The sequence below is a fragment of the Oncorhynchus kisutch genome, linkage group LG9 (genome assembly GCF_002021735.2).
Source record: "Oncorhynchus kisutch isolate 150728-3 linkage group LG9, Okis_V2, whole genome shotgun sequence".
Classification (NCBI taxonomy): domain Eukaryota; kingdom Metazoa; phylum Chordata; class Actinopteri; order Salmoniformes; family Salmonidae; genus Oncorhynchus; species Oncorhynchus kisutch.
Genome location: NC_034182.2, coordinates 3,127,678 through 3,154,191, shown reverse-complemented (window position 1 = coordinate 3,154,191; position 26,514 = coordinate 3,127,678). Strand labels below are relative to the sequence as shown.

Sequence of the window (26,514 nt, the reverse complement as noted above, 5' to 3'; positions counted from 1 at the left end):
ACCTTCACTTCCCTCTGACGAACAGGTCTTATTATTCACCTCGGTGTAAATACAGGATACAGGACGGGTATTTTTTGTCCCAATGGGTTCAAAGTCTTTCTTCATGATCATAACATGATGTCTGATGTGGACAAAGATTTAGGAAGTTGCCCGTTTGTCCACTTTTAAACCATAGGAGTCAAAATGAAGGAAAAAGGAAACCGCACACTGCTCTTGATAGTATCACTGATATTTAATAAGCTTACGTATCGGCCTCACGGCCTTCGTCAGAGCTTTTGTGAATTTTTTAAAATGTGCACCCTTATGTAGACCTAGCCCCTCCCACATCCGTTCTGCACATCAAATGGGGTTGAAGGCAAACCATAGGAGTCACACACACCTCTACATACAGTAATAACACTAAACTGACACGGCCCACAGGAAGTGAGCATGCACACACTCATAAATACATACAAGTACTTGAAACCAGTTCCATCACGAGTGAGATGTTATAAAAATAAGGAACTATCAAATACTAATAATTTGCCTATAGTTTAATAGTGACTGGCTTTGATACAACAGTGGATCTTATTCCTCGCAAAGATCCATACAGAATTGTAAGTAAGTAGCCTTGCACGAACCTTGGCTTGTGTGAGCCAGAATGGCTAATAGAGGCAGGAGCCTATCTTCTGTTCCTGTAGTGTGAGGCAGCTTGATGTAGAAGTACACCCCTGGAAAGGACGCTAGTCTATCGCAGGGCCTTAACCTCAATCTATCTCCTTAATGCTTAGTGCCAAGCAGGTCCCACTTTTACAGTCTTTAGTATAACTCGGCCGGGGATCAAACTCCCAAACGTCCTTAATTACCTTCCAGGGCAGCCGGTAGCTTAGCGGTTAAGAGTGTTGGGCCAGTAACCGAAATCTGTTGATGTGCCCTTGAGCAAGGCACTTAACCCTAATTGCTCCTGCAAGTGGCTCTGGATAAGAGCATTTGCTAAACAACAAAAATGTCAATCTCAGGGCTGACACTAACCACAAAGTCACAGAGTTGGTATACAGAATGGACTCATCGTGTATCTGTGTCAATTCTCAGAATGTGAATACATTGTGAGTATACTTGTGTTACGGACATCCTTACATTTTTCCTTTCACAACTTTGTCCAGCTCTTATCATTTGATCCATGTCCATTTCTTAGTATTTCCTGTGTCATGTAGCAACAGACAACATGAGTAAAAAGTTATACATAAACATTTTGAGAACATGTTACAAGTAGCAGGATGTTGGATGTATGCTGATTTAGTGTTTGGCGGTAAGGTTTACGATCAACAATTTGACACTAACAACTATTTTCCTTTGGTCGTGGTGAACGATTTGGTTTCTGTGATGGCAATCATTAGCAACCATGAACAGAGATGATCACAATTATGGACTGTCTTGTGATGCTGTAACTGGCTTGCATCTCAATATGTACAACCTCCTCTTGGCCCCAAAATAGCAATCTGTAATAGTGTTACTAATGTAGCACTGAATTGGTAAGGCATCTGACTTCTTGTAAATGCTTGTTTAGGTCTCCGGCTTACAGTCGGCTACATTAATATTTGGAATCTGAAATGTTGACACAAATAACCATTTTTAACCTGATTAACTGTGCTAGGCTGGACCATTTACTGGAAGCGTGCATGTCACAGGTGAGTGAAGTTGCAGATCAGAAAGCTCAGTCATTCTTGATTGTACAGTATAGAGTATAAAAGCTTGCTCCCATTCAAAGTAGTGTACACACATCCAACCAGTTACACTTACACAGGCGCAGAGTACAAAACAAGGCCTTGGAAAATATGCTTGACATTTAGGCGGCACGAATTAGAACGCTACTTCTGAAGAAAATAAATGGCTCCTTAGTTCTTGTCAAGCAAACAACCCTCTGAGAGAGACAGGGAACCCGTTAGAAATGCCATGGAAATCACTTGCTGCGTTGACACAATGCGAGTCATTTTCTAAGAACGCTCATGTTCTCCAACTCAACATGTTTGACCTCCTAATGATTCATATGCCTAATGAACACTAAATCAATTCATATTAAATGATCACTGACGTATGGGAACTATGTCACCGTCACAGCCTGCGCTTGAACTGCACATAAAAACACTGACATCTACTATAGCAAATCCCTGATTTCTACAATGTGCAGAGTGTGATAGTAGATCTATGAAGTTTACTAGCTCCATCCAGTGGTTACTCACAACCGTTACACAGAGGGCCCTATTCTAATGAAGCTACTGCACTGCCTATCATGTGTTATGATAATGGTCATTTAGAATCAAATCAATAAAAGTGTTTTGATGTTGAAATAAAACTGATATTTTATTAATCACATTCTCTTCCTGCACAGAATGTGGTTTAAGTGCACACAGTAAACTTCAAAATACCAATTGGGATCCAACAGGGCTTTCACCCTGGTCCTGAAGAAAGGTGGTAGGATGACAAACCATTACCATCTCATCCATTTAAGTTAGGAATTGAAATGTATTTGATGTTACCCTCTGGCCTGGACTGAATCGACTTGAAATAGAATGCTCTTCAATTTTCATAAAGTTGGTATACAAATATATTTACAGTACATATGGAATTGTATTGCCATTACCCAATTGCTATTCATTATTACCCCCAATAATTGCTGTAACTCAAACCCTAATGTTGTTGTGGTGTGTAGTCTACTATTTAGTGTGCTTGTTGCATTTATATGTTGTAAGGAATAAGCCTAACAGTACATCTCTCAGTCAGAACGTGTGGCACCCTCAGTTAAAGCACGAGGGCACCATTTCTCTACTGTACTAGGCTATGAACAAAACGCATGCCACCAGAGGTGTAAAGTACCAGAAAATACCCAATGTTACCACATTATTTCCTATCAAATACCAGGTAAATACCAGTCAAAACAGCAGTGGTGGATAAAGTACTCAATTGTCATACTTGAATAAATGTCAAGCTAAGCCGCCTGCCATCCAGGACCTCTACACCAGGCGGTGTAAAAATTGTAAAAGACCCCAGCCACCCCAGTCATAGACTGCTCTCTCTACTACTGCATGGCAAGCGGTACCGGAGTGCCAAGTCTAGGACAAAAAGGCTTCTCAACAGTTTTTACCCCCAAGCCATAAGACTCCTGAACAGGTAATCAAATGCCCCCCCCCCAACCCCTCTTTTTACGCTGCTGCTCCTCTCTGTTTATCATATATGCACAGTCACTTTAACTATACATTCATGTCCATACTACCTCAATTGGCCCAAACAACCAGTGCTCCTGGTTAACATTGGCTAACCGGGCTATCTGCATTGTGTCCCACCCACCACCCACTCTTTTACGCTACTGCTACTCTCTGTTCATCATATATACATAGTCACTTTAACCATATCTACATGTACATACTACCTCAATCAGCTTGACTGATGTCTGTATGTAGCCTTGCAACTTTTACAGCCTCGCTACTGTATATAGCCCCTCTACTGTATATAGCCCCTCTACTGTATATAGCCCCTCTACTGTATATTGCCTGTCTTTTTTACTGTTGTTTTATTTCTTTCACCTACCTATTGTTCACCTAATACCTTTTTTGCACTATTGGCTAGAGCCTGCAAGTAAGCATTTCACTGTAAGGTCTACACCGGTTGTATTCAGTGCACGTGACAAATAAACTTTGATTCGATATAGCTTAATAGAAAATGACTCAAGTAAAAGGGAAAGTCACTTGAGTAAAAGTATTTGGTTTTAAATATACATAAGTATCAAAAGTAAAAGTATAAATAATGTAAAATTCCTTATATTATGCAAACCAGACTGTACCTTGTGTTTTTTTAAATGTACTTACAGAGAGCCAGGGGCACACTCCAACACTCAGACATAATTTACAAACAAAGCATGTGTGTTTAGTGAATCCGCCAGAGGCAGAAGGATGGCCAGGGATGTTCTCTTGATAAGTGAGTGAATTGGACCATTTTCGAGTTCTGCTAAACATTCAAAATGTATCAAGTACTTTTTGGTTTCAGGGAAAATATATGGAGTAAAAGTGGATGTAGTCAAAAATATAAATAGTAAAATACAGATACCCCCAAAAACTACTAAAGTAGAACTTTACACAACTGCAAAACAGTACTGTTAATTTTTTGTGCTACAGAGAAAATATGCCTACTGTACACATACAGAAGGTAGAATCATTGAGATATGATGCACTCATTACTCAAGTGCTAATAATTCATTGATATCAACAGGAAATGTGTCATTTCAGATTTGCATATCTCAAGTTGGGATTGAATAGTACACTAAACAGTGTGACATGACAGAGTTACACAGGAGTGTAAAACCTTCCCAGTTTGAACAAAACAGAGGGAGAGAGCAAACCACCCACAGGGCATACACTGGTTGAATCAATGTTGTTTCCACGTAATTTCAATGAAATTAGGTTGAACCAACGTGGAATAGACGATGAATTGATGTCTGTGCCCAGTGGGCATTGTAAAGGACAAACTTTCATGTAGTAGACATCAAGAAACCCAGTTCTGTTAAGAGGAGCTCAGGTAGGTCACACCACAGACATGCATTAGCTGAAAATAGAGAAAGAGGGAGTGTTCTATGAAATGGAATGTACTGGATATTCGGAAGTGTTGTCAATTCACTCTTTGTAGTGCTTTAATAGAATGGAAATTCAGTGGTGGTTATTTTCATGGGCGCAACTTTGGCTTCGGAAGTGGGGGGGGCATTTTTTGTTTTTTTATCCAGTCAGACACACTCTCCAAACACTCTACCCGACCGCTCGCAGGTGTCCGCATGGTCCTAAAGCACACCGTTGCCTCGTTTTGTATCGCATTCCAATGACAAAAATGCAATATCAGACTGTGGGGGAAACATGTCCCCCATCCCCCCCCTGTCCCCAGTGAAAGCACCCCTAGATCATTTGAATGATAAAACATTTGAAATAGCCTTGAAATTAAACGTAGGTATTCTGGAATAACTACCTTCTGTTATATGCATTTGGGCTCCAGATCCACCTAGACTCAAGTAAGCTTTATGCAGAAACAGCACTCAGTTTCTGCAAATGGAAATTACATCACTTGTAATTCTTAGAAATACACCACTAATATATTTAGATTACATGACATCAGTGTTTTCCCAGGAAGATTGCGTCAAATGGGCTTCCAACAACTATTTCAATAATTGTTTTATTTAACTAGGCAAGTCAGTTAAGAACAAATTCTTATTTACAGTGACGACTCACGAATGGCATGCTGCATCTCAGTGCTAGAGGCGTCACTACAGACCCTGGTTTGATTCCAGGCTGCATCACAACCGGACCATGCTGGGCCAATTGCGTGCCACCTTACCAACCCGATCATGGCCGGTTGTGATACAGCCTGGGATCAAACCCGGGTCTGTAGTGATGCCTCTAGCACTGCGATGCAGGGCCTTAGGCTGCTGCGCCACTCGGGAGGCCATTCATACTTTTCCTATGGAAATATTTCCTCCTTCACAATTTAATATTTCTGTTTTCTATCAATTACTTTATAAAGGACATTTACTCCAAGCAAATGAAGTGTCAGTGACTCAATGCGTCAGTTTTCAATTTCCTGTTCACTTACTTATGGTTACATAGCTAATGTCTGCTACACTGCTAATGTTGAGAACCTTAACATTGGACTGACTGAGGGAAAAGTTGGCTTCAACAGTTACATGTATTACTTAGTTATTACATATTAACACTTACCTGTCAACATGCCAATTTAACACGTGTTGTAACGTGTGTATGTATTTAACAAAACTTGCCTTTTGTGTGTGATTGTAGTATATCATACAAATATGCTAATAAATCTAACAGGCTCATCATAGCATCCAGTCATTGACCAATGGGCACACATACTAAACATCTCTGAGCTGTCATTATTACAGAAGCCAGGCCTATAGTCCGTGTGGTGGTAGCTCCCTGCCATTGCTGGGAAAATGTTCCCTTTTCTTCTTAGGAGAAGAAAGCCCAGACATGAATTGACGTTTTCACATCAGTTTGTGGGCAATGTGTGTTTTAGGGAGGACTTCAAAAACAAAAATGACACAGTTCAGAATATAGTACCCTATGGCCATACTGTGCACTAATCTAAACTATGTAATTGCATGAGAAAAATTATTTGTGAGTTGCTGTACACAAATGCTCGCCTTGTCTTGCCCCTTCATCAATGATATAACTGTCATGGAGGCAGAGTTTCATCCTACGTGTTCCTCTAACTCCCGTACAGTTATGGTAATGACAGCAAAGAGATCTGTTGTTGACATGGATTTCCTGTAAGTTAGTGAGACAGCACAATCTAAAAATCAGATACAGCTCTGGGATCCCTGTGGCTTCAAGCATCAAATCAAGAATGGTTTGTTCCGTTCCTACAGTACAAACAGACTACAACACATAAAAGCATGAATGTCGTTTATGTAAAGATCCTCTTTTCCTTTGTTGGCTGAAAGGATTTTTGAAAGCGTTGTTAAAGGATACATTGGATGTAGCCTCATTTTTTAATGGGACCACATTTCCATAAAATAACTTGTCTTTTCATCTACTTTATGAGTGGGTTGGGGCGTAGCTTATTGATGACCATTCCCCTGTCACATGGACGGCAAATGAGCTGAGGTTTACTTAACGTGGCAATGTCAATGACCAAACAAACACTTTGCATTTAGTGAGCAGGAAATCCTCACAACTCTCTCAAACGTTGTTCTATTCCATTATTTAATATTTAATCAATTCATACCTCTAAATATTGCAATATATTTGATAACATTTTGCCATGTTAGGAGAATGAGAACTTTTGCATACATTCTGTGACAAATGAGAACAGCGTTACTAAGATTAATTAAACAAAAATCCTTCAGGTACATAGACAGTTTTCATGACAAGTTTGATTCAAAACCTTTCTATATAATGCAAGCCTGGCAGCATTGCTTGCATGGGAATGAGCTTGGCAATGGCAAAACATACTTAGCACACAGGAAATGCAACTAACAATATTCATACCAGGAGAGTCAAGGACAAGAACATTGGTGAAAGGGAACAGGTCATGGTTGTAAAAACTAGGGCTCAGATACTGTAGCTACTAGCTGGAGGTGAGAAAATACCCAGGACATAATTAAAGGGGAGGACTGAGTCTTGGGAAATGGTAGTTTACGTTCCATTTGACAAAACATTCTATAAAAAAACTGAATGAAATACTATGAGTAGACTGAAAGCAGCTCCTAGTCCCTCATTGTTTGCAGATCCCATGAAACTGGATCGGTGTTAACAATATGGCGGAAGCTCTCCAAAGCCCATTGAAAAGGCTAGATGGTGCCGTCACCATTATTGCTTACATATATCCAGCTCATTCAGATCTGTAAACACAGAAGGAATAGGGGCTAGGGGCTCAGATCAAACTTGTACAGTTGAAGACAGAAGTTGACATACACCTTAGCCAAATATTTTTCAACTCAGTTTCATAATTCCTGACATTTAATCCTAGTAAGAATTCCCTGTTTTAGGGCAGTTAGGATCACAACTTTATAAAAATAATGTGAAATAGTAGAGAGAATGACTTAATTCAGCTTTTATTTCTTTCCTCACATTCCCAGTGGGTCAGAAGTTTACATACACAATTAGTATTTGGTAGCATTGCCTTTAAAATAGTAACTTGGGTCAAACGTTACAGGTAGCCTTCCACGAGCTTCCCACAATAATTTGGGTGAATTTTGTCCCATTCCTCCTGGTGTAACTGAGTCAGGTTTGTAGGCCTCCTTGCTCGCACACGCTTTTTCAGTTCTGCCCACAAACGTTCTATAAGATTGAGGTCAGGGATTTGTGATGGCCACTCCAATACCTTGACTTTGTCCTTAAGCCATTTTGACACAACTTTGGAAGTATGCTTGGGATCATTGTCCATTTGGAAGACCCATTTGCGACCAAACTTTAACTTCCTGACTGATGTCTTGAGATCTTGCTTCAATATCCACATAATTTTCCTGCTTCATGATGCCATCTATTTTGTGAAGTGCACCAGTCCCTCCTGCAGCAAAGCAGCCCCACAACATGATGCTGCCACCCCCGTGCTTCACGATTGGGATGGTGTTCTTCGGCTTGCAAGCCTCCCCCTTTTCCTCCAAACATAACGACGGTCATTATGGCCAAACGGTTATTTTTTTGTTTCATCAAAGGACATTTCTCCAAAAAGTACGATCTTTGTCCCAATGTGCAGTTGCAAACCATAGTCTGGCTTTTTTATGGTGGTTTGGAGCAGTGGCTTCTTCCTTTCCGAGCGGCCTTTCAGGTTGTCAATTATAGGACTCATTTTTACTGTGGATATAGATACTTTTGTACCGGTTTCCTCTAGCATCTTCACACGGTCCTTTGCTGTTGTTCTGGGATTGATTTGCACTTTTCGCACCAAAGTACATTCATCTCTAGGAGACAATGCGTCTCCTTCCTGAGCGGTATGATGGCTGTGTGGCCACATGGTGTTTATACATGCGTACTATTGTTTGTCCAGATGAACGTGGTACCTTCAGGCGTTTGGAAATTGCTCCAAAGGATGAACCAGACTTGTGGAGGGCCACAATTTTTTTTTCTGAGTTCTTGGTTGATTTCTTTTGATTTTACCATGATGGGAAGCAAAGAAGCACTGAGTTTGAAGGTAGGCCTTGAAATATATCTACAGGTACACCTACAAATTGATTCATTATGTCAATTAGCCTATCAGAGGCTTCTAAAGCCATGACAACATTTTCTGGAATTTTCCAAGCAGTTTAAAGGCACAGTCAACTTAGTGTATGTAAACTTCTGACCCACTGGAATTGTGATACAGTGAATTATAAGTGAAATAATCTGTCTGTAAAAAATTACTTGTGTCATGCACAAAGGAGATGTCCTAACCAACAAAGTGGTTGAAAAATGAGTTTTAATGGCTCCAACCTAAGTGTATGTAAACTTCAGACTTCAACTGTATGTCCCGTACATAGAACTTTTATGAGGGCCTGATTCCACAATTGAGCTAGAGTTCTCTGGACTAGACAACACAGCCTTAAAAAGGGTCACAGATTTTTAGATCCATCAGATTCCTTCGTCAGATGAAACCTAGTGATTGGAACTATCCTGATACTACATGTCTGTACAAGTCACATTTAGCTGTGGTAGAATATTATATTGTGATCACGTAATACTCACAACACAGTTTGTAAAAAAAACAACATAAAAACATGGAACTCTGTGCTTTGTCTATAAACATGTAGGTTTGGTACAGTGACCATTCAATTTGACATGCTAAGTCACATCTGGAAGCCAGTTACCTTGTCATCGGTGGGAGTGGGAACCTACTGTAGTTAAATATGTCCCCTACAGAACTGTCATGGGGGGGGGGGGGGGGGGGGGGATCTCAGCAATCAATTCATGTCCACTCCATCACCTCTAAGGACGTGAAAATGCTTTATTCCATTACGGCCTAACGCTAATATAAAATTAAGTGATTTCTTTCTATTAAAATGGTGTCTAAAATGGTGTATAAAAGCAGGTCTCTTGCACTGTTTCGAGATCATTGTCAGATAAAAAAAGCCTACTCATCTGAAATGCATATATACTTAAATGAAGACAACATTGAGACAATGGAATTTAGTTATTCTAAATGAATGTCAATTTCCAAGTTAGTTCAATATATTAATACCAGCAGTAACATATCAGTCCCTTCCTCACCTTGAAAAACTCTATTCACGGTCACACCTGCAAAAATAACTGAGAACAACAATAGTATATAGGTCATGTGAGGCTTGGGGCTAGAGCTGGCTAGTTCCCAGAAACTGATCAGGGTCGACTGACATCTTTGTCTGAATGCATCCATTCAACCTGCATATAATACATTAAGAATACATGTACAGTTAGTGTTCGCCCTGTTATGATCATTCATAGTAGCGCATGACACCTTATGACAGACTAGGAGCCTGCAAGTAAGCATTTGGATGGACAGTGTATACCATGTGCAACCTGTAATAACATTATAGATCCATGAATGCCTACATAATGAATTTCACACAGGTGTTTCACAATGTATTTTGTTTGGAACTATTTCTTTATCTGCAAGTTCATGTGTATAAAACTTTGACAAAGAAACCAACTACTGTTTCCATATCTGTCCACACAGTAGGTATAACATAAAAAAGCAGTCTGATCACGGTTGTGAAATAAAGGGTGTTAAAACTACTTTCATGTATGGATTCTCAATGCGAGGTTTCAATATTTGACATTTTGAGAACCATGAAAGCCTGGTGGGGCTTTAAGGACAGACCCTGAATGCTACACAAGGTGTTCTTCGTGGACCTGCTCCAAGGTCCTGCTTCCGTTCTTCAATATGCCCTCTGTGGCTGCAGTGTCCATTACTGGGTGCTTGGCACTGCATTTGTGGGGGTGCTCGTCCCCCGTTTCGAGGAAGGCCACCCTCTTTCCACCGGTGACCCTTCTGTCTGCGAGCTCCGCCTCTCTGGGGTCTGCACAGAGGAGCATGGCTCGCCCGCCGCACCCACCAACTCCCCTGGCATTTCCACCATGGCAACGGCAGGGAGTGAGGTACAGGTAGAGGAGCACCAGGACGATGCTGACCACACAGGACGCCAGCGTGGTAAATGCCGTGTTAAAATGCGCCCCGCTGCTGCTACGTACCTCCCCGCTCTTTCCTGGTCCGCTGGGGTTACCTACGGAGACGGTGACCTCCAAAGTCTCGTTGGAGCTCCGGTGTCGACCGCGGACTGCCACGCATGAGTAAGTCCCTGAATCCTCCCGGAGAGCCCCTCGGATCTCCAGCGTACCGTTGGTGAGGACCGTGAGGCGGCTGCTCTGATCGTCTGTTACGCCCAGTGCCGGGGATCCATCGCCCGGGGTCACCCAGAACACCACCACCTCTTCCTGGAAGGGGAGAGAAATGCCAGGGCATGGCACCATAAGCCAATCGCCAGGCTCTGCCTGGTAAGACACTTCTACAGTTCCATGGAACCCACCCTGAGGGTTGCCAGAACAATTCAGCAACTCCTCCTGACCCAGACTGCATGGATACTCCTCCCTGAAGTCTAGTAGGGGACAGTACTGCCTCCTCTCCCAGTACTCCAGCATGGCGCGCAAGGCACAGTCACACACCAACGGGTTCCCCTGCAAGTAGATGCCACCCTGCTGCCAGGTGGCCAGAGAGAGTAGGCTCTGCACGGGCACCTGCCTCACCATGTTCGCCGACAGATCCAGGAAACGCAGGCGTGGCAGAGCCCCATTTCGCTGGTAGAGCTCCAGGGGGAAGGCAGTCAGTCTGTTCCCACCCAGATACAGCCTTTCCAGGCTGCTCAGCCCCTCGAAGGCTCCCGCCATGGTCTGACAGATGCGGTTTCCAAACAGAAGCAGCACTTCCAGTTCCCCGAGCCCATGGAAGGCAGATGCATTGAGCCGAGACAGCCCATTGGACGAGAGGTCCAGGTGGCGAAGGTGAGGGGTGGGGGCAAAGGCGTCCGGTGCCAGATGGATAATGGCATTTCGGCTGAGGACCAGTACAGTCAGCCTGTCCAGACGCCGGTCTGACCAATCCAAGAGCAGAGCAGTGAGGACATTGTGGCCGAGGTCCAATCGGGTGACATAGCCAGGGAGGTCAGGGGGAACGGTTGACAGATTGCGACCACTGCAGGAGACGATGTCGCTGGCACACAGGCAGGGTGGTGGGCAGGCGGCCGTAAACGTCATACGGGACAGACACATGGAGAGGAGGAATGCCAAGGTAACCCTAAAGCCATGTAAGTGCCCGTCAATAGACACACACAGTGGTTGTGGCACAACGGGACACATTCTACTGTTTGAGGGCTGAGTCTCAGGTTGTTTGTGAAGAAGTTGCAAACATCTTATGAGCCACTCTTAAGCGTCCCATTCAAAAAGAGCTGCGAGAGAGGAGAGACACAGAGAGAGAGAAAGATGGGTATTGGCATCCAATACTGTCATATGACAGTTAAGGTTATTTTGCAGAGAAAACAAGTTAATGCTAGAGTCCTTAATTAAAACAATAAAGAAGCGGCCATCCCACCTCTTTTGGTTAAAAATAAACCTGATATGTCAAATTCATAGACATAATGGAGTCAGTCCTTGCATCCACAGCTCTATCATAATGATAGTTTTAACCACGTTGAGGCTTTACAACAGGGCTGCTCAACCCTCTTCCTGGAGATCTACCTTCCTGTGGGTTCTCAGTCCAGCCATAAATTAACACACCTGATTCTACTAAATTAGCTGCTCAACAAGACCTTAACTAGCTGAATCAGATATGCTAACTTAGGGTTGGACTGAAAACCTACAGGACAGTTGATCTCCAGGAAAAGAGTTGGGCAGCCCTGCTTTACAGTGCTTGTTTACATTTACAAACATTGGAGTAAAATATGTTGGCATTTTGGGTTCTTATGGTGTTAGTTGAACTAAACTCATGAGGCATTAGCTATTAAATTAGATAACTAAACGAGCAAAATCCAGATGGTTGTCTACTTACAGTGGAATAGCTCGAACCACCATGTAGTTTAGAACTACTAGTGAAACTGTTATTTTACCAGCTGAAAATGAGGCTAAAATGGAATAGATTGAGTCTCATTGAAAAGACTCCCAGAGAGCTGCCAAACAAAAGGTCCAAGCAATAGAACGTTTAACATAACCACTTACATTTCCAAACGATGAAGATCCTCACAATAATGCGACATCGTTTCCTTCGTATTGTGACCAGAACCAATGAACGTATTTCGCTCTCTGGAACTGTTTTCATCTCACACAAGATGCGTAGGCTATATTCCGTAAAAAAATTATATCCAATACTTCATACAATAAAATACTATTTCAAGCAGAATGCCACATGATTGCGCAGTTCAAAAGCGGCGTTGTCATCTCAAAAGCGTCCGAATGAAAGCAGAGCTTTCAGGACTCATGAAGCGTGTTGTTCAGTTCACCTTTTTGTGGTAGCGGTTGCGCACAAAATACGTATGGCACATCGATAGTAGGCTATTAAACCAATTAGGCGACTTGTTTCCTCGTGTCCCCGACAAATACAAGCGTTGCTTTTTTCTTTCAAATGTTGTGCTCCAATTTGTTTACATCCCTGTAAGTGAGCATTTCTCATTTGCTAAAATAATCTATCCCCCTGACAGGTGTGGCATATCAAGACGCGGATTTAAACAGCACGATCATTAAACAGGTGCACCTTGTGCTGGGGACAGTAAAAGGCCACTAAAATGTTTTGTCACACAGCACAATGCCACAGATGTCTCAAGTTGAAGGAGCATGCTTACTGTAGGAATGTCCAATAGAGCTGTTGCCAGAGAATTGGATGTTCATTTCTCTACCATAAGACACCCAGTCATTTTAGAGCATTTGGCAGTACATCCAAAAGGCCTCACAACCGCAGACCACGTGTAACCCAAAAACTCATTCTGATTGGCTGCACCTGGCTTCCCTGTGGGTGGACATGGCTCTCAAGTGGGTGGGCCTATGCCCTCCCAGGCCCATCCATGGCTGTGTCCCTGCCCAGTTAGGTGAAATCCATAGATTAGGGCCTAATGAATTTATTTCAATTGACTGATTTCATTCTATGAACTGTAACTCAGTAAAATGTTGCGTTTATATTTTTGGTCAATATAGATAGGCTAACCTACCCCGGTAGAAGACTATGGCATAGGGTTTCACACAAGTGTGTTAAAATCATGCGAGTGTAGCATTTCGCTACACTCGCATTAACATCTGCTAACCATGTGTATGTGACAAATAAAATTGGATTTGATTTGATGTGAAATCCATTTAATCAGTTTTATTTAGAAATTATTTAGTAAGTAATACTGAAAAGTTAAGTCTAGTTGTCTTATTTTAATGATTCAAATTAAATATGAGGGGATGATGTTGCACATGTCACCATTAATACCTGCACTATGAGGAGATTTAGATTACCAGCACATTCCTATTATTTGTTCTTTCTTTGTTGTTCCTTTTCCATACAATCCATTATGTAGCATTACACTAAATATGATTTGAATAATGCAAGATCTTAAATCCCAGCAGTCTTTAAAATGACATTCAGGAGCAAAAGGTTTTCAATAGTGTTTTTAATTAATTAAAACAAATATTCATTGGAATATAATATTAGAATGAAATATAAATAACATTGGAATATAACATTTAATAACAGTAACTTAAATAATTAACTCAGTGTAATGATGTGGCAACTCTCTTATGTTCTGCAATTGCACAATTCTAATTAGAACATGTAGGTCACAAATACAGCTATCCCTAGTAAAATTGGAGCACAACTCATGAGCCCACCTCCTGCACTGCTTGCACCTAAATCCCCACCTGTGACTGAAAACAGGGGGAGAGATGCCAATTGAAAAGCTCTCTCTTAGCTATCTACGTTTTTTCTAGCTATATGACATAAAAAGCTGCGTAAAATAGCTAAAAGGCTATAAGGTTGAATTAACAGTAAAGCTATCAGTCACTAGCGGAAACATTTAGAACTGAAATGAAGTTATTGTCACATCTGCTCCTGCCACGCCCTCTACTGCTCATCCTGTGTCTCCTTGACCTGCCGCCACTCCTCCAGTACTCTCTCCCACTCCCTCTCTCTGTGTGTGTGTGTGTGTGATTGTGTGGGCGGAGACAGGTGTGCTGGATTCAGAGCATTCCCACCAGCTGCAACCTATTCCATAATCAAGACTTCTACAAATACTCAGCCCTGCCACTGCCAGATTGTAATATCTACTCAGTCAGTCTACGCGGCTAGCTAGCTATTTGTTACTATTCAGATCCTGGTTTCCTTGCCTGATGCTATTTTCCTCTCCGCTACAATTCTGCCCGCTCTGACTCTGGTGCCTGTCCCACGTCTAGTCATCCTGCTACTCTGTCCTGGAGTCCCCACTCTATTACTCCCTTGGATCCCCCTCCGGACCTGCTTACCCTGTCTCAACCCTTCTCACTCCAGCCTCAGCCTCCGCACCTGGTTTCCAGCAACCCGCACAAGCTTTCCCTGACCTACACTCCATCTCCCCCTGGGGTTCAATAAATACCTTGGTTACTTCATCCCACTCTCCTTGTCTGAGTCTGCTCTTGGGTTCCCCTATTCCACTCCGCATAACAGTTATGTTATCTTTTTAAATATATTTTTTACCTCAGACGATCTGGTAGTGAGATTGCTAGCTAGCACTCCTAGCAGCTTATGCTAACTAGCTAGCTGGCAAGCATTTAATGCTAGTGAAGTTGCTAGCTAGCATAAACTAGCACTAACTGGGCTAGTCATTGTCTAACTGACAGGAATAAAAACATTCATAACCATAAAGGGGTAACAAGCCCCCAGAGGTCAGTTACCCCCTAGTAGGGGGGAGAGTTGCCCCAACACACTCATCTAACATACTCAAACTATCAACATGTTTCTCTCTAAACATGTTGGTTATTTCTAAGGCTTTCCTACTTGAATTTGTAACAAAAATATATAGATCTAACATCATTGGAATATATCTTCAACTTTTTCTAAATGTAAAATTTTTTGATTAACTTACCACAAAATCGTTTTGTTGAAATATCTCAAGGTTGTAATGACACAGGACATTTTTTGTTCAGCAAGAACAGTGACAGCTAGGGAAAGTGTTGGAAAAATAATTTGACATCTTGTGGTCTTTATGTGAATTACAAGGGGGCAGTTACCCCAGGTGGCTACTTACTACCCTATTTACAATTATTGTTGCTAAAGGCTAATCAAATGCCATTTGTAATATACAAGTCTAATCAAGAAATGTAGGCTATGAAAGCGAAGAGATCATTACAGATATTGATCAAATCCATAATCAGTAAGTGCAATCAAAGGTTTTTTCTTGAATTATGTAGGCTACATTCCACTGGACACAGACGTCAGTTCAACGTCTAGTTTTGATTTACATTTGTTGTCAACTAAATTCAATACAGAAACAAAAAATGAACCATGTCATTGGATTTATGTTTAAAGTTAGGTGAAAACACCCCGATGTACCCTTATGTTGATGACTTTTTAAAAATCCAATCATTTTTCCAAATTGATTCAACGTCATCAAAGTTGAATCAACTCAACCAGTTTTTGCCCAGCAGGATGTTTATTTTGCCAAACATGTTATTGCATTGCATTCTCTGTTGTTCATGTTATAAAATCATTGAAAGGATCCTGCGCAGACACAATTAGGTGGCTTATTCCATATCTCTCAAGTCTCCACTTAAAGGGCCAAGCCGCTGTTGAAACAATAACAAAGCGTCAACCCTGCCTCTGTTTTGGTAAAAAGCTGAGGGACGGGCCTTAAATTTAACCATTTAAATTCATAGACAGAGGACTGACCATACATTATATCAAAGGTGTTGTTTTAACCAATAACACCATGTTTTAACTATGTTTTTAGCCTATACAGTTTTGAGGCTATACATTTACAACGTTTACAATCATTGTAGTAAAACCAGCTTATATTTTGGGTTCAGATGGGGTGTGACAGTTGAACTAAGCTCATGAGGCATTACGTTATATTCTTCAAGAATGGGTATATATAATTAATTTATAAGTCCAAAAATGGTTGTAGCAACTGCAGTTTGCCCTTCATTCTGTCCCTGAGCAAGGCAGTTAACCCACTGTTCCCCGGGTGCCGATGACGTGGATGTTGATTAAGGCAGCCCCCCGCACCTCTCTGATTCAGAGGAGTTGGGTTAAATGCATAAGACACATTTCAGTTGAATGCATTCAGTTGTACAACTGACTAGGCATCCCCCTTTCCCTTCAAGTCATACGAAGACAGTGGCCTATTTAAATCGGAATAGAGAGTAGCATGGTTATGGAAATCACCATATGTCTTCTACCACAGTCTTTAGTGGAGAATAATTTCAACAGACATCCACTGTAACAAACTGGTGCATTGAACTGTATTTGGCACCTGGAAAAGGGAACAATAGATTGATTGTATAAGAAGATATTTATAGGCCTACAGTATATATTTATACCAAAACACTTGAACTTGTCTACTTTGGATAAAACATAATATATTTCATAACTGAATATGAAGTACTCTTACTGTCACAACAAAGGACATACTGTATGCCATGTCTATTGAACAGCAGTTATTAGGCCTATCTGGCAACGTTTCAAGTCTTTTGGGACAATCTAAAGACCATGGAGCTTTAAATTCAGCCCATACCCCTGACTCATGTGCCTCATTTCCTGTGACTGTGTTCTTCAAAAAGGTCCTGCTGACATGACCAATGCCTGGTGGTGTTATATTGATGTTATATGCCTCCCACGGGGTAGTATTACCCACATATCCTATTAGGAATAACATTATATTAACATGGGGTAGTATTACCCACATATCCTATGAGGAATAACATTATATTAACATGGGGTAGTATTACCCACATATCCTATTAGGAATAACATTATATTAACATGGGGTAGTATTACCCACATATCCTATGAGGAATAACATTATATTAACATGGGGTAGTATTACCCACATATCCTATTAGGAATAACATTATATTAACATGGGGTAGTATTACCCACATATCCTATGAGGAATAACATCATATTAACAAATTCAGTGCATGGTATAAATGTAACTTTGAAGGGTTTGATCAGCATAACCAATATGAAACACCTCACCCACCTAACAGCTTTTAGCATTAAATATAAAATATCTGATTAGCTTGAATGATACAACCCATCCTACACAGATTCCCTCCCTAAATAGGACATTATGTGAATCGCTGTAGGCAGTGGTTAAGTGATGCCTGGAGAAGTGGATATACTCTAATTGTGAGAAGAAACAAAAATGTCCCACCCGGCAACAGAAAGGCACCCTGTGTGAAAACGTCTGAGAAATAGTGACACACTCTGAATGACCTAAAATGATAAATCTCATATTTGGTCTTTCACAGTCAGGCCTCCCCAAGCTGTACTGTGCAAGTAGGCTAATAGTAGGCCTTCTATTGAAACAGATAAATGAGTCTGTCAACTGAGTCAGAAATTCACAGGTTTCTTATTTATATATTTTCTAAGGTTTTTAAGTCACTTAATATTTTAATTAATATGAATTAATATTAATACATATTAATACATATGAATTAATATTGTTATTTTTTTTAATTGAAAGTTCTAAGTCACACTTGTCAAACCGAGTGTCTGTGGGTTTCATTCCACGGAGGACCGAGTGTCTGTGGGTTTCATTCCACGGAGGACTGAGTGTCTGTGGGTTTTCGCTCCACTATTGTACTTGATTGATGAATTAAGGCCACTAAGGAACTTCTTCCCAGAAAGTCTGGGAAAAATCAAATAGATGTATTTTTTATTGTAGTTACCCTTTGATTCAAGTGTGCAAGCACATAGCACTGTTGTTTGGTTAGCGGTGTTTCTGTAGCACATGAGTTGGAGTTTACAAAACAAATAGACACTGGATTGATGCAAATAATCATGATATCATTCAGCCAGGTAGGCTACTTTGTAGCTGGTTAACATTTAATTGAGAAGGTTTTGGGAAAGCCTTTCCATATACCAGAAGGTGGTTAGTCCCATCAATTGGCAGCAATTACATTATAAAATACTTCCTCTTATGCATTCTCATGTTTTATTGGTTTTCTTTCTACTTTCTTTCATTGTCTTGCCACCAAAGGCATAATCCTAGTCATATTAGCAACCCATGATGTTGCAACTTTAGATCTCCCCTCTTTTAAAATGTCTAACAGATATTTAGATCTCTGTCCATGAAACTGCTCACATGTGCGGTGGGCATTTCAGAACAAGGTTTTCCCGCAAATTGCATTTTGGAACATTTGCGAGTAGGCCTACCACCATGTAGCCTCTGCTGAGTCCCCAACAACTGGATGTTCAGTTTTGAGGGAAATAGAGCCTGTGATGCAACTTTTTCTATTGGATTTTAATAAGGTGATGCTCCAGCTTAACTCCTCCTCCACATGTACTGGATTGGTTGAACAGTGCAGAAGAGAACCTCCCCCGACAGCTTTTTCCCCTTCTCGTCAAGAGCAGTATGTAGGGGATCTAGTTTCAGGCATTTATTTTACATTTAAAATCCGTGTGCACATTGGTGCGCTTAAAATGTGAAGAAATAATAGTTGATCAACATTTTAAGATGTTGATTCAAAATGGTCTGTTCCATCAGCCTTATTAATTTATTCAGCGTACACTGTACCTCCACTACACTAGTCCTACTTTGATATGCATCGTGGGGATTCAAGTGAGTATACTTAATGCCCACTGAAAAATAAGTGGGTATACGGGGTATACCTGCGTATACCCTCCACTACACCACTGACTGTAGGTTGATTTGACCGTAACAGCCAAGATAATATCTCCATGTGTGAAGTTATATCATATACTGTAGCTTTGTTTAATCCATCACATAGCCTTTAAATGTATAACTAACTTGGTGGCTTTCATTGCTTTCCATAATGATTGTCTTAACTTTTCTGAGGTGCTGGACAATGTTACAAAGAGTTAAGGGTGAACTCCTTGCCCACTTTAAACTTGAATTGAGCCTACAGCCAAATAGTTGCTAGCTTGCCGGGCAATCAGATCAGATATTCATTTAGATCAATAGCAAAACAGTTCCTACTATATAGGTAAACTGGGAAACAAAATTCTTGATAGCAGGCCTCCATTTTGGATAAAGACATGTTTAGTCACCACACCCATTGCATGTGTACTGGCACACCTGACACCGTTATAGCATCACAAGTGATGCTTTAGTAAGCAGAGACAACAGTACCTGATGAAACTACAGAGCAGTTTGAGTCCATTTAATTCCCACACCCAAAGTGAAGTCAATTCCATTAGCCATACGGGAATTGAATGGGAGGCCTACAACGTAATCCAGACTTCCTACATAATTATGAGCTTCCCATCCCGGGCACTGTGACAGACACACTCTGCCTTAGGGACGGTTGCCATGGAAATCATCATCAAAAGAGATGGTCTCAAGAGCCCTGCAAAAGTGTCCAACCACCACGACACATCAAGGATTGAATGATAGAAATGGGATGGTTTACCCCAGACACGTTGCTGTATTTACCTTCTGGTCACGCCGAGGGGCGTCTCACTGATCTGAACCTGTACAGCTTATCTTTTGTCAGATATAACAGCTTTTTGGAAGCCTTGGTATTTCAGATTAAGTTTTATCTTTATCAACTTTGGTGATGCTAACTGTACCAATATGATAGAATTTCAGGGAAATCCAAATTTTTGACTGGACAGGACCTGATTCATTAAATCTGTTTCTCAGTTGCCCAACTAAAAATTATTCTGAGTGCCAAGAGGCATTCACTCACTATCTTGGCAACAATATGTACTTGGGTTCGTATACCTGTTATTACAAATGTCAACGACCTAAACAAACGTCTTGGCACATGGACTCACCAACTGATGACCAGACTCTTATGGATGAATCCTCAGGCTGGCTGAGCTCTGTGCTCTGGCTGCAGTAGTGGGCTTTTAAAAACAAGCAACAATGGCATATGAAATGTTCTTCCTTCAGCAAATCCACAGAGTACGTACATGTACATGGAAAAGTCAATGAAGCGGAATTAGTTGTTAGGAGTACCTCCAAAGGAACCGTACTAGCTACAGTAAAACATGGGTTTTCCATCATGGCTCACATCAACACCATCATCACAGACACCCTGGACCCAATCCAATTCGCATACAGCCCCAACAGATCTACAGAAGACGCAATCTTTACTGCACTCCACACCTTTTCCTGTAGTCCACGATCAGCTCCTTTGTCTTGCTCACATTGAGGGAGAGGTTGTTGTCCTGGCACCACACTGCCAGTTCTCTGACCTCCTCCCTATAGGCCGTCTCATCGTTGTCAGTGATCAGGCCTACCACTGCTGTGTCGTCAGCAAACCTAATGATGGTGTTGGAGTCGTGTTTGGCCATGCAGTCATGGGTGAACAGGGAATACAGGAGGGGCCTAAGTACACACCCCTGAGGGGCCCCAGTGTTAAGGATCAGCGTGGCAGACGTTTTGTTGCCTACTCTTAACACCTGTGGGAGGCCCGTCAGGAAGTCCAGGATCCAGTTGCAGAGGGAGGTGTTTAGTCCCATAATCCTTAGCTTAGTGATGAGCTTCGTGGGCACTATGGTGTTGAACACTGAGCTGTAGTCAATTAACAGCATTCTCACATAGGTGTTCCTTTTGTCCAGGTGAGAAAGGGCAGTGTGGAGTGTGATTGCGTCATCTGTGGATCTGTTGGGGGTGGTATGCTAATTAGAGTGGATCTAAGGTGTCCGGGAGGATGCTGTTGTGAGCCATGACCAGCCTTTCAAAGCACTTCATGGCTACCGACGTGAGCGCTACGGGGCAGTAATCATTTAGGCAGGTTACCTTCGCTTCCTTGGGCACAGGTACTATGGTGGTCTGCTTGAAACATGTAGGTATTACAGACTTGGTCAGGGAGAGGTTGAAAATGTCTGTGAAGACAGTTGACAGTTGGTCTGTGCATGCTTTGAGTACATTGTATATAGCCCAAGTTATTGTTACTCACTCTGTAATTATTATTACTTGTTTTACTTTTCTATTATTTTTTTACTTTAATTTTTCTATTATTTCTCTGATTTTCTTTCTCTCTGCATTGTTGGGAAGGGTCTGTAAGTAAGCATTTCACTGTTAGTTTACGAAGCATGTGATGAATAAACATGTATTTGGTTTATGCTACTAACTCTTCTGAGGTTTATGGTCTCCCAAGTTATACCTCTTTAAACATTTGTGCCCAAATACTACTTCCCTAAATCAAACTGCCCACCATCTTTCCCACCTGGCTCTCCTTCTTCCTCTTCCTGTATAACACTTTTAAAAAAATCTTCCATGCCAAAGAAACCAAATATCAATCAAGCCTGATTGATTGCACCTGCTGCTCATTCCTGGTACATAGTTATTTAAGTTAGTAAGGAGCTAGGTTTCCATTCAATTGGCGACAGATTTTCATGTTGATATTCTAAAATCTGCACATTTCCCAACAGTGGTGTTTCCACCAAACTGAATTGTTGTGGATTAAAATCAGTGCGTGATGATGTAGTGCACACAAAATGTACTTTTTTGCCTTAGTTTTCATGTACAAAATAAAAATCTACTGTTCAATGAATTCCATCACATTTTCAACTCTACCAATAGTTTTGTCACAAAAAAAAGTGTTTTTAAACGCGTTAAATAAACAATTAGCCTACTCTGGTCTTGGCACGTGCACTCTATCCAACAGCCAGCAGATACAGTGCGGGTAGGCTCTGCGGGTATGTTAGTCTGCAATAAATTAGATTATTTTGGATAAGAGCGATAATATTTGTATTTGTCAAATAGCAGTCCAGCATTGATAATCATGTCAACAGAACTTGACATGTTTGTGCCAGCAGCATACCACCCTGCATACCACTGCTGGCTTGCTTCTGAAGCTAAGCAAAGGTTGGGCCTGGTCAGTCCCTGGATGGGAGATCAGATGCTGCTGGAAGTGGTGTTGGAGGGCCAGTAGGAGGCACTCTTTCCTCTGGCCTAAAAAAATATCCCACTGCCCTGGGGCAGTGATTGCAGGACACTGCCCTGTGTAGGGTGCTGTCTTTCAGATGGGTGTCCTGACTCGCTGAGGTCATTAAAGAGCCCATGGCACTTATTGTAGGGGTGTTAACCCCAGTGTCCTGGCTAAATTCCCAATCTGGCCCTCAAACCATCATGGTCACCTAATAATCCCCAGTTTACAATTGGCTCATTCATCCTCTGCCCTGTAATTATTCCCCAGGTTGTTGCTGTAAATGAGAATGTGTTCTCAGTCAACTTACCTGGTAAATAACAGATGAATAAGACCAACATTTATTGGAAAGGAGCATCAAGCTCATACTTTCACCACCCTGTGAAGTTCATCATTTATTTCATTTGTAGCCTAATAAACGGCATGATTTTCTGAGTCGTAGTGGGAGGACCACACACACCATGTCATCGCGTGACTCCAAGTTTACTTCGATATGATGGTTACTATATCAATAAAGGCGTTTCCACTGCCACTTCTCACACAAAACGAAAGAACAAATGATCTCTTAGAAGTCATAAAAATGTACCAAAACCTCCTGTTTCCATCACAGCTGTTGAGAACAAGTATTTTTATACCCTGCCGATTTTGCAGGTTTTCCTACTTACAAAGCATGTAGATGTCTGTAATTTTTTATCATAGGTACACTTCAACTGTGAGAGACGGAATCTAAAACAAAAATCTAGGAAAATCACATTGTATGATTTTTAAGTAATTAATTAGCATTTTATTGCATGACATAAGTATTTGATACATCAGAAAAGCAGAACTTAATATTTGGTACAGAAACCTTTGTTTGCAATTACAGAGATCATACGTTTCCTGTAGTTCTTGACCAGGTTTGCACACACTAAAGCAGGGATTTTGGCCCACTCCTCCATACAGACCTTCTCCAGATCCTTCAGGTTTCAGGGCTTTCGCTGGGCAATACGAACTTTCAGCTCCCTCCAAAGATTTTCTATTGGGTTCAGGCTAGGCCACTCCAGGACCTTGAGATGCTTCTTACGGAGCCACTCCTTAGTTGCCCTGGCTGTGTGTTTCGGGTCGTTGTCATGCCGGAAGACCCAGCCACGACCCATCTTCAATGCTCTTACTGAGGGAAGGAGGTTGTTGGCCAAGATCTCGCGATACATGGCCTCATCCATCCTCCCCTCAATACGGTGCAGTCGTCCTGTCCCCTTTGCAGAAAATCATCCCCAAAGAATGATGTTTCCACCTCCATGCTTCACGGTTGGGATGGTGTTCTTGGGGTTGTACTCATCCTTCTTCTTCCTCCAAACACGGCGAATTAAGTTTAGACCAAAATGCTCTATTTTTGTCTCAACAGACCACATGACCTTCTCCCATTCCTCCTCTGGATCATCCAGATGGTCATTGGCAAACTTCAGACGGGCCTGGACATGTGCTGGCTTGAGCAGGGGGACCTTGCGTGCGCTGCAGGATTTTAATCCATAACGGCATAGTGTGTTACTAATGGTTTTCTTTGAGACTGTGGTCCCAGCTCTCTTCAGGTCATTGACCAGGTCCTGTCATGTAGTTCTGGGCTGATCCCTCACCTTCCTCATGATCATTGATGCCCCACGAGGTGAGATCTTGCATGGAGCCCCAGACCGAGGGTGATTGACCGTCATCTTGAACTTCTTCCATTTTCTAATAATTGCGCCAACAGTTGTTGCCTTCTCACCAAGCTGCTTGCCTATTGTCCTGTAGCCCATCCCAGCCTTGTGCCGGTCTACAATTTTATCCCTGATGTCCTTACACAGCTGGTCTTGGCCATTGTGGAGAGGTTGGAGTCTGTTTGATTGAGTGTGTGGACAGGTGTCTTTTATACAGGTAACGAATTCAAACAGGTGCAGTTAATACAGGTAATGAGTGGAGAACAGGAGGGCTTCTTAAAGAAAAACTAACAGGTCTGTGAGAGCCGGAATTCTTACTGGTTGGTAGGTGATCAAATACTTATGTCATGCAATAAAATGCTAATTAATTACTTAAAAAATCATACAATGTGATTTTCTGGATTTTTGTTTTAAATTCAGTCTCTCACAGTGTACCTATGATAAAAATTACTACATGCTTTGTAAGTCGGAAACACTGCCGATTTTGCAGGTTATCAAATACTTGTTCTCCCCACTGTATGTGTTAGTGTTCATAATTGTTGCAAACCCTATTACTAGCCTGTTCAACCTCTCTTTTGTATTGTCTGAGATTCCCATAGATTGGAAAGCTGCCGCGGTCATCTCCCTCTTCAATGGGGGAGACACGAGACCCAAACTGCTACAGACCTCTATCTATCCTTTCTAAGGTCTTCGAAAGCCAAGTTAACAAACACATTACCGACCATTTCGAATCAAATCAAATCAAATGTATTTATATAGCCCTTCGTACATCAGCTGATATCTCAAAGTGCTGTACAGAAACCCAGCCTAAAACCCCAAACAGCAAGCAATGCAGGTGTAGAAGCACTGTGGCTAGCAAAACTCCCTAGAAAGGCCAAAACCTAGGAAGAATCCCACCGTACCTTCTCCGCTATGCAATCTGGTTTCAGAGCTGGTCATGGGTGCACCTCAGCCACGCTCAAGGTCCTAAACGATATCATAACCACCATCGATAAGAGACATTACTGTGCAGCTGTATTCATCGACCTGGCTAAAGCTTTCGACTCTGTCAATCACAACATTCTTATTGGCAGACTCAACAGCCTTGGTTTCTCAAATGACTGCCTTTCCTGCTTCACCAACTACTTCTCTGATAGAGTTCATTATGTCAAATCGGAGGGCCTGTTGTCTGGACCTCTGGCAGTCTCTATGGGGGTGCCACAGGGTTCAATTCTCGGGCCGACTCTCTTCTCTGTATACATCAATGATGTCGCTCTTGCTGCAGGTGATTCTTTGATCCACCTCTACGCGGACGACACCATTCTGTATACCTCTGCCCCTTCCGTGGACACTGTTAACTAACCTCCAGATGAGCTTCAATGTCACATAACTCTCCTTCCGTGGCCTCAAACTGCTCTTAAATGCAAGTAAAACTAAATGCATGCTCTTCAACCGATTGCTGCCCCTACCCGCCTGTTCGTCCAGCATCACTACTCTGGACGGTTCTGACTTAGAATATATGGACAACTACAAATACCTAGGTGTCTGGTTTGACTGTAAACTCTCCTTCCAGACACACATTAAGCATCTCCAATTAAAAATGAAATAGAATTGGCTTCCTATTCGCAACAAAGCATCCTTCACTCATGCTGCCAAACATAGCCTCGTAAAACTGACTATCCTACCAATCCTCGACTTCGGCGATGTCATTTACAAAATAGCCTCCAACACTCTACTCAACAAATTGGATGCAGTCTACCACAGTGCCATCCGTTTTGTCACCAAAGCCCCATATACTACCCACCACTGCAACCTGTACACTCTTGTTGGCTGGCCCTCACTTCATACTCGTCGCCAAACCCACTGGCTCCAGGTCATCTACAAGTCTCTGCTAGGTAAAGCCCCGCCTTATCTCAGCTCACTGGTCACCATAGCAGCACCCACCAGTAGCACATGCTCCAGCAGGTATATCTCACTGGTCACCCTTAAAGCCAATTCTTCCTTCGGCCGCCTCTCCTTCCAGTACTCTGCTGCCAATGACTGGAATGAACTGCAAAAATCACTAAAGCTGGAGACTCTTACCTCCCTCACTAGCTTTAAGCACCAGCTGTCAGAGCAGCTCACAAATCACTGCACCTGTACATAGCTCATCTGTAAATAGCCCATCCAATCTACCTCATCCCCAAACTGTATTTATTTATCTATCTTGCTCCTTTGCACCCCAGTATCTCTACTTGTACATTCATCTTCTGCACATTCCACCATTCCATTATTTAATTGCTATATTGTAATTACTTCGCCACCATGGCCTATTT

General features: G+C 41.9%; 1 protein-coding gene across 1 annotated transcript; it reads right to left on the bottom strand.

The window, feature by feature from the left end:
• Positions 1-9,047: 9,047 nt before the first annotated feature.
• On the bottom strand, positions 9,048-13,341 carry LOC109896582 (amphoterin-induced protein 2). Its single transcript, XM_020490856.2, has 2 exons — positions 12,696-13,341; positions 9,048-11,929 (listed from the first exon to the last, which is right to left on the bottom strand). The coding sequence occupies exon 2, from the start codon at positions 11,838-11,840 to the stop codon at positions 10,317-10,319; it is 1,524 nt and encodes a 507-aa protein (XP_020346445.1). The 5' UTR covers positions 11,841-11,929; positions 12,696-13,341; the 3' UTR covers positions 9,048-10,316.
• Positions 13,342-26,514: the final 13,173 nt, after the last annotated feature.

What these genes read in the sequence shown, in the direction of transcription:
- LOC109896582 (XM_020490856.2), bottom strand. Translation starts at nt 11,840, where the DNA reads ATGTGTCCCGTTGTGCCACAACCACTGTGTGTGTCTATTGACGGGCAC.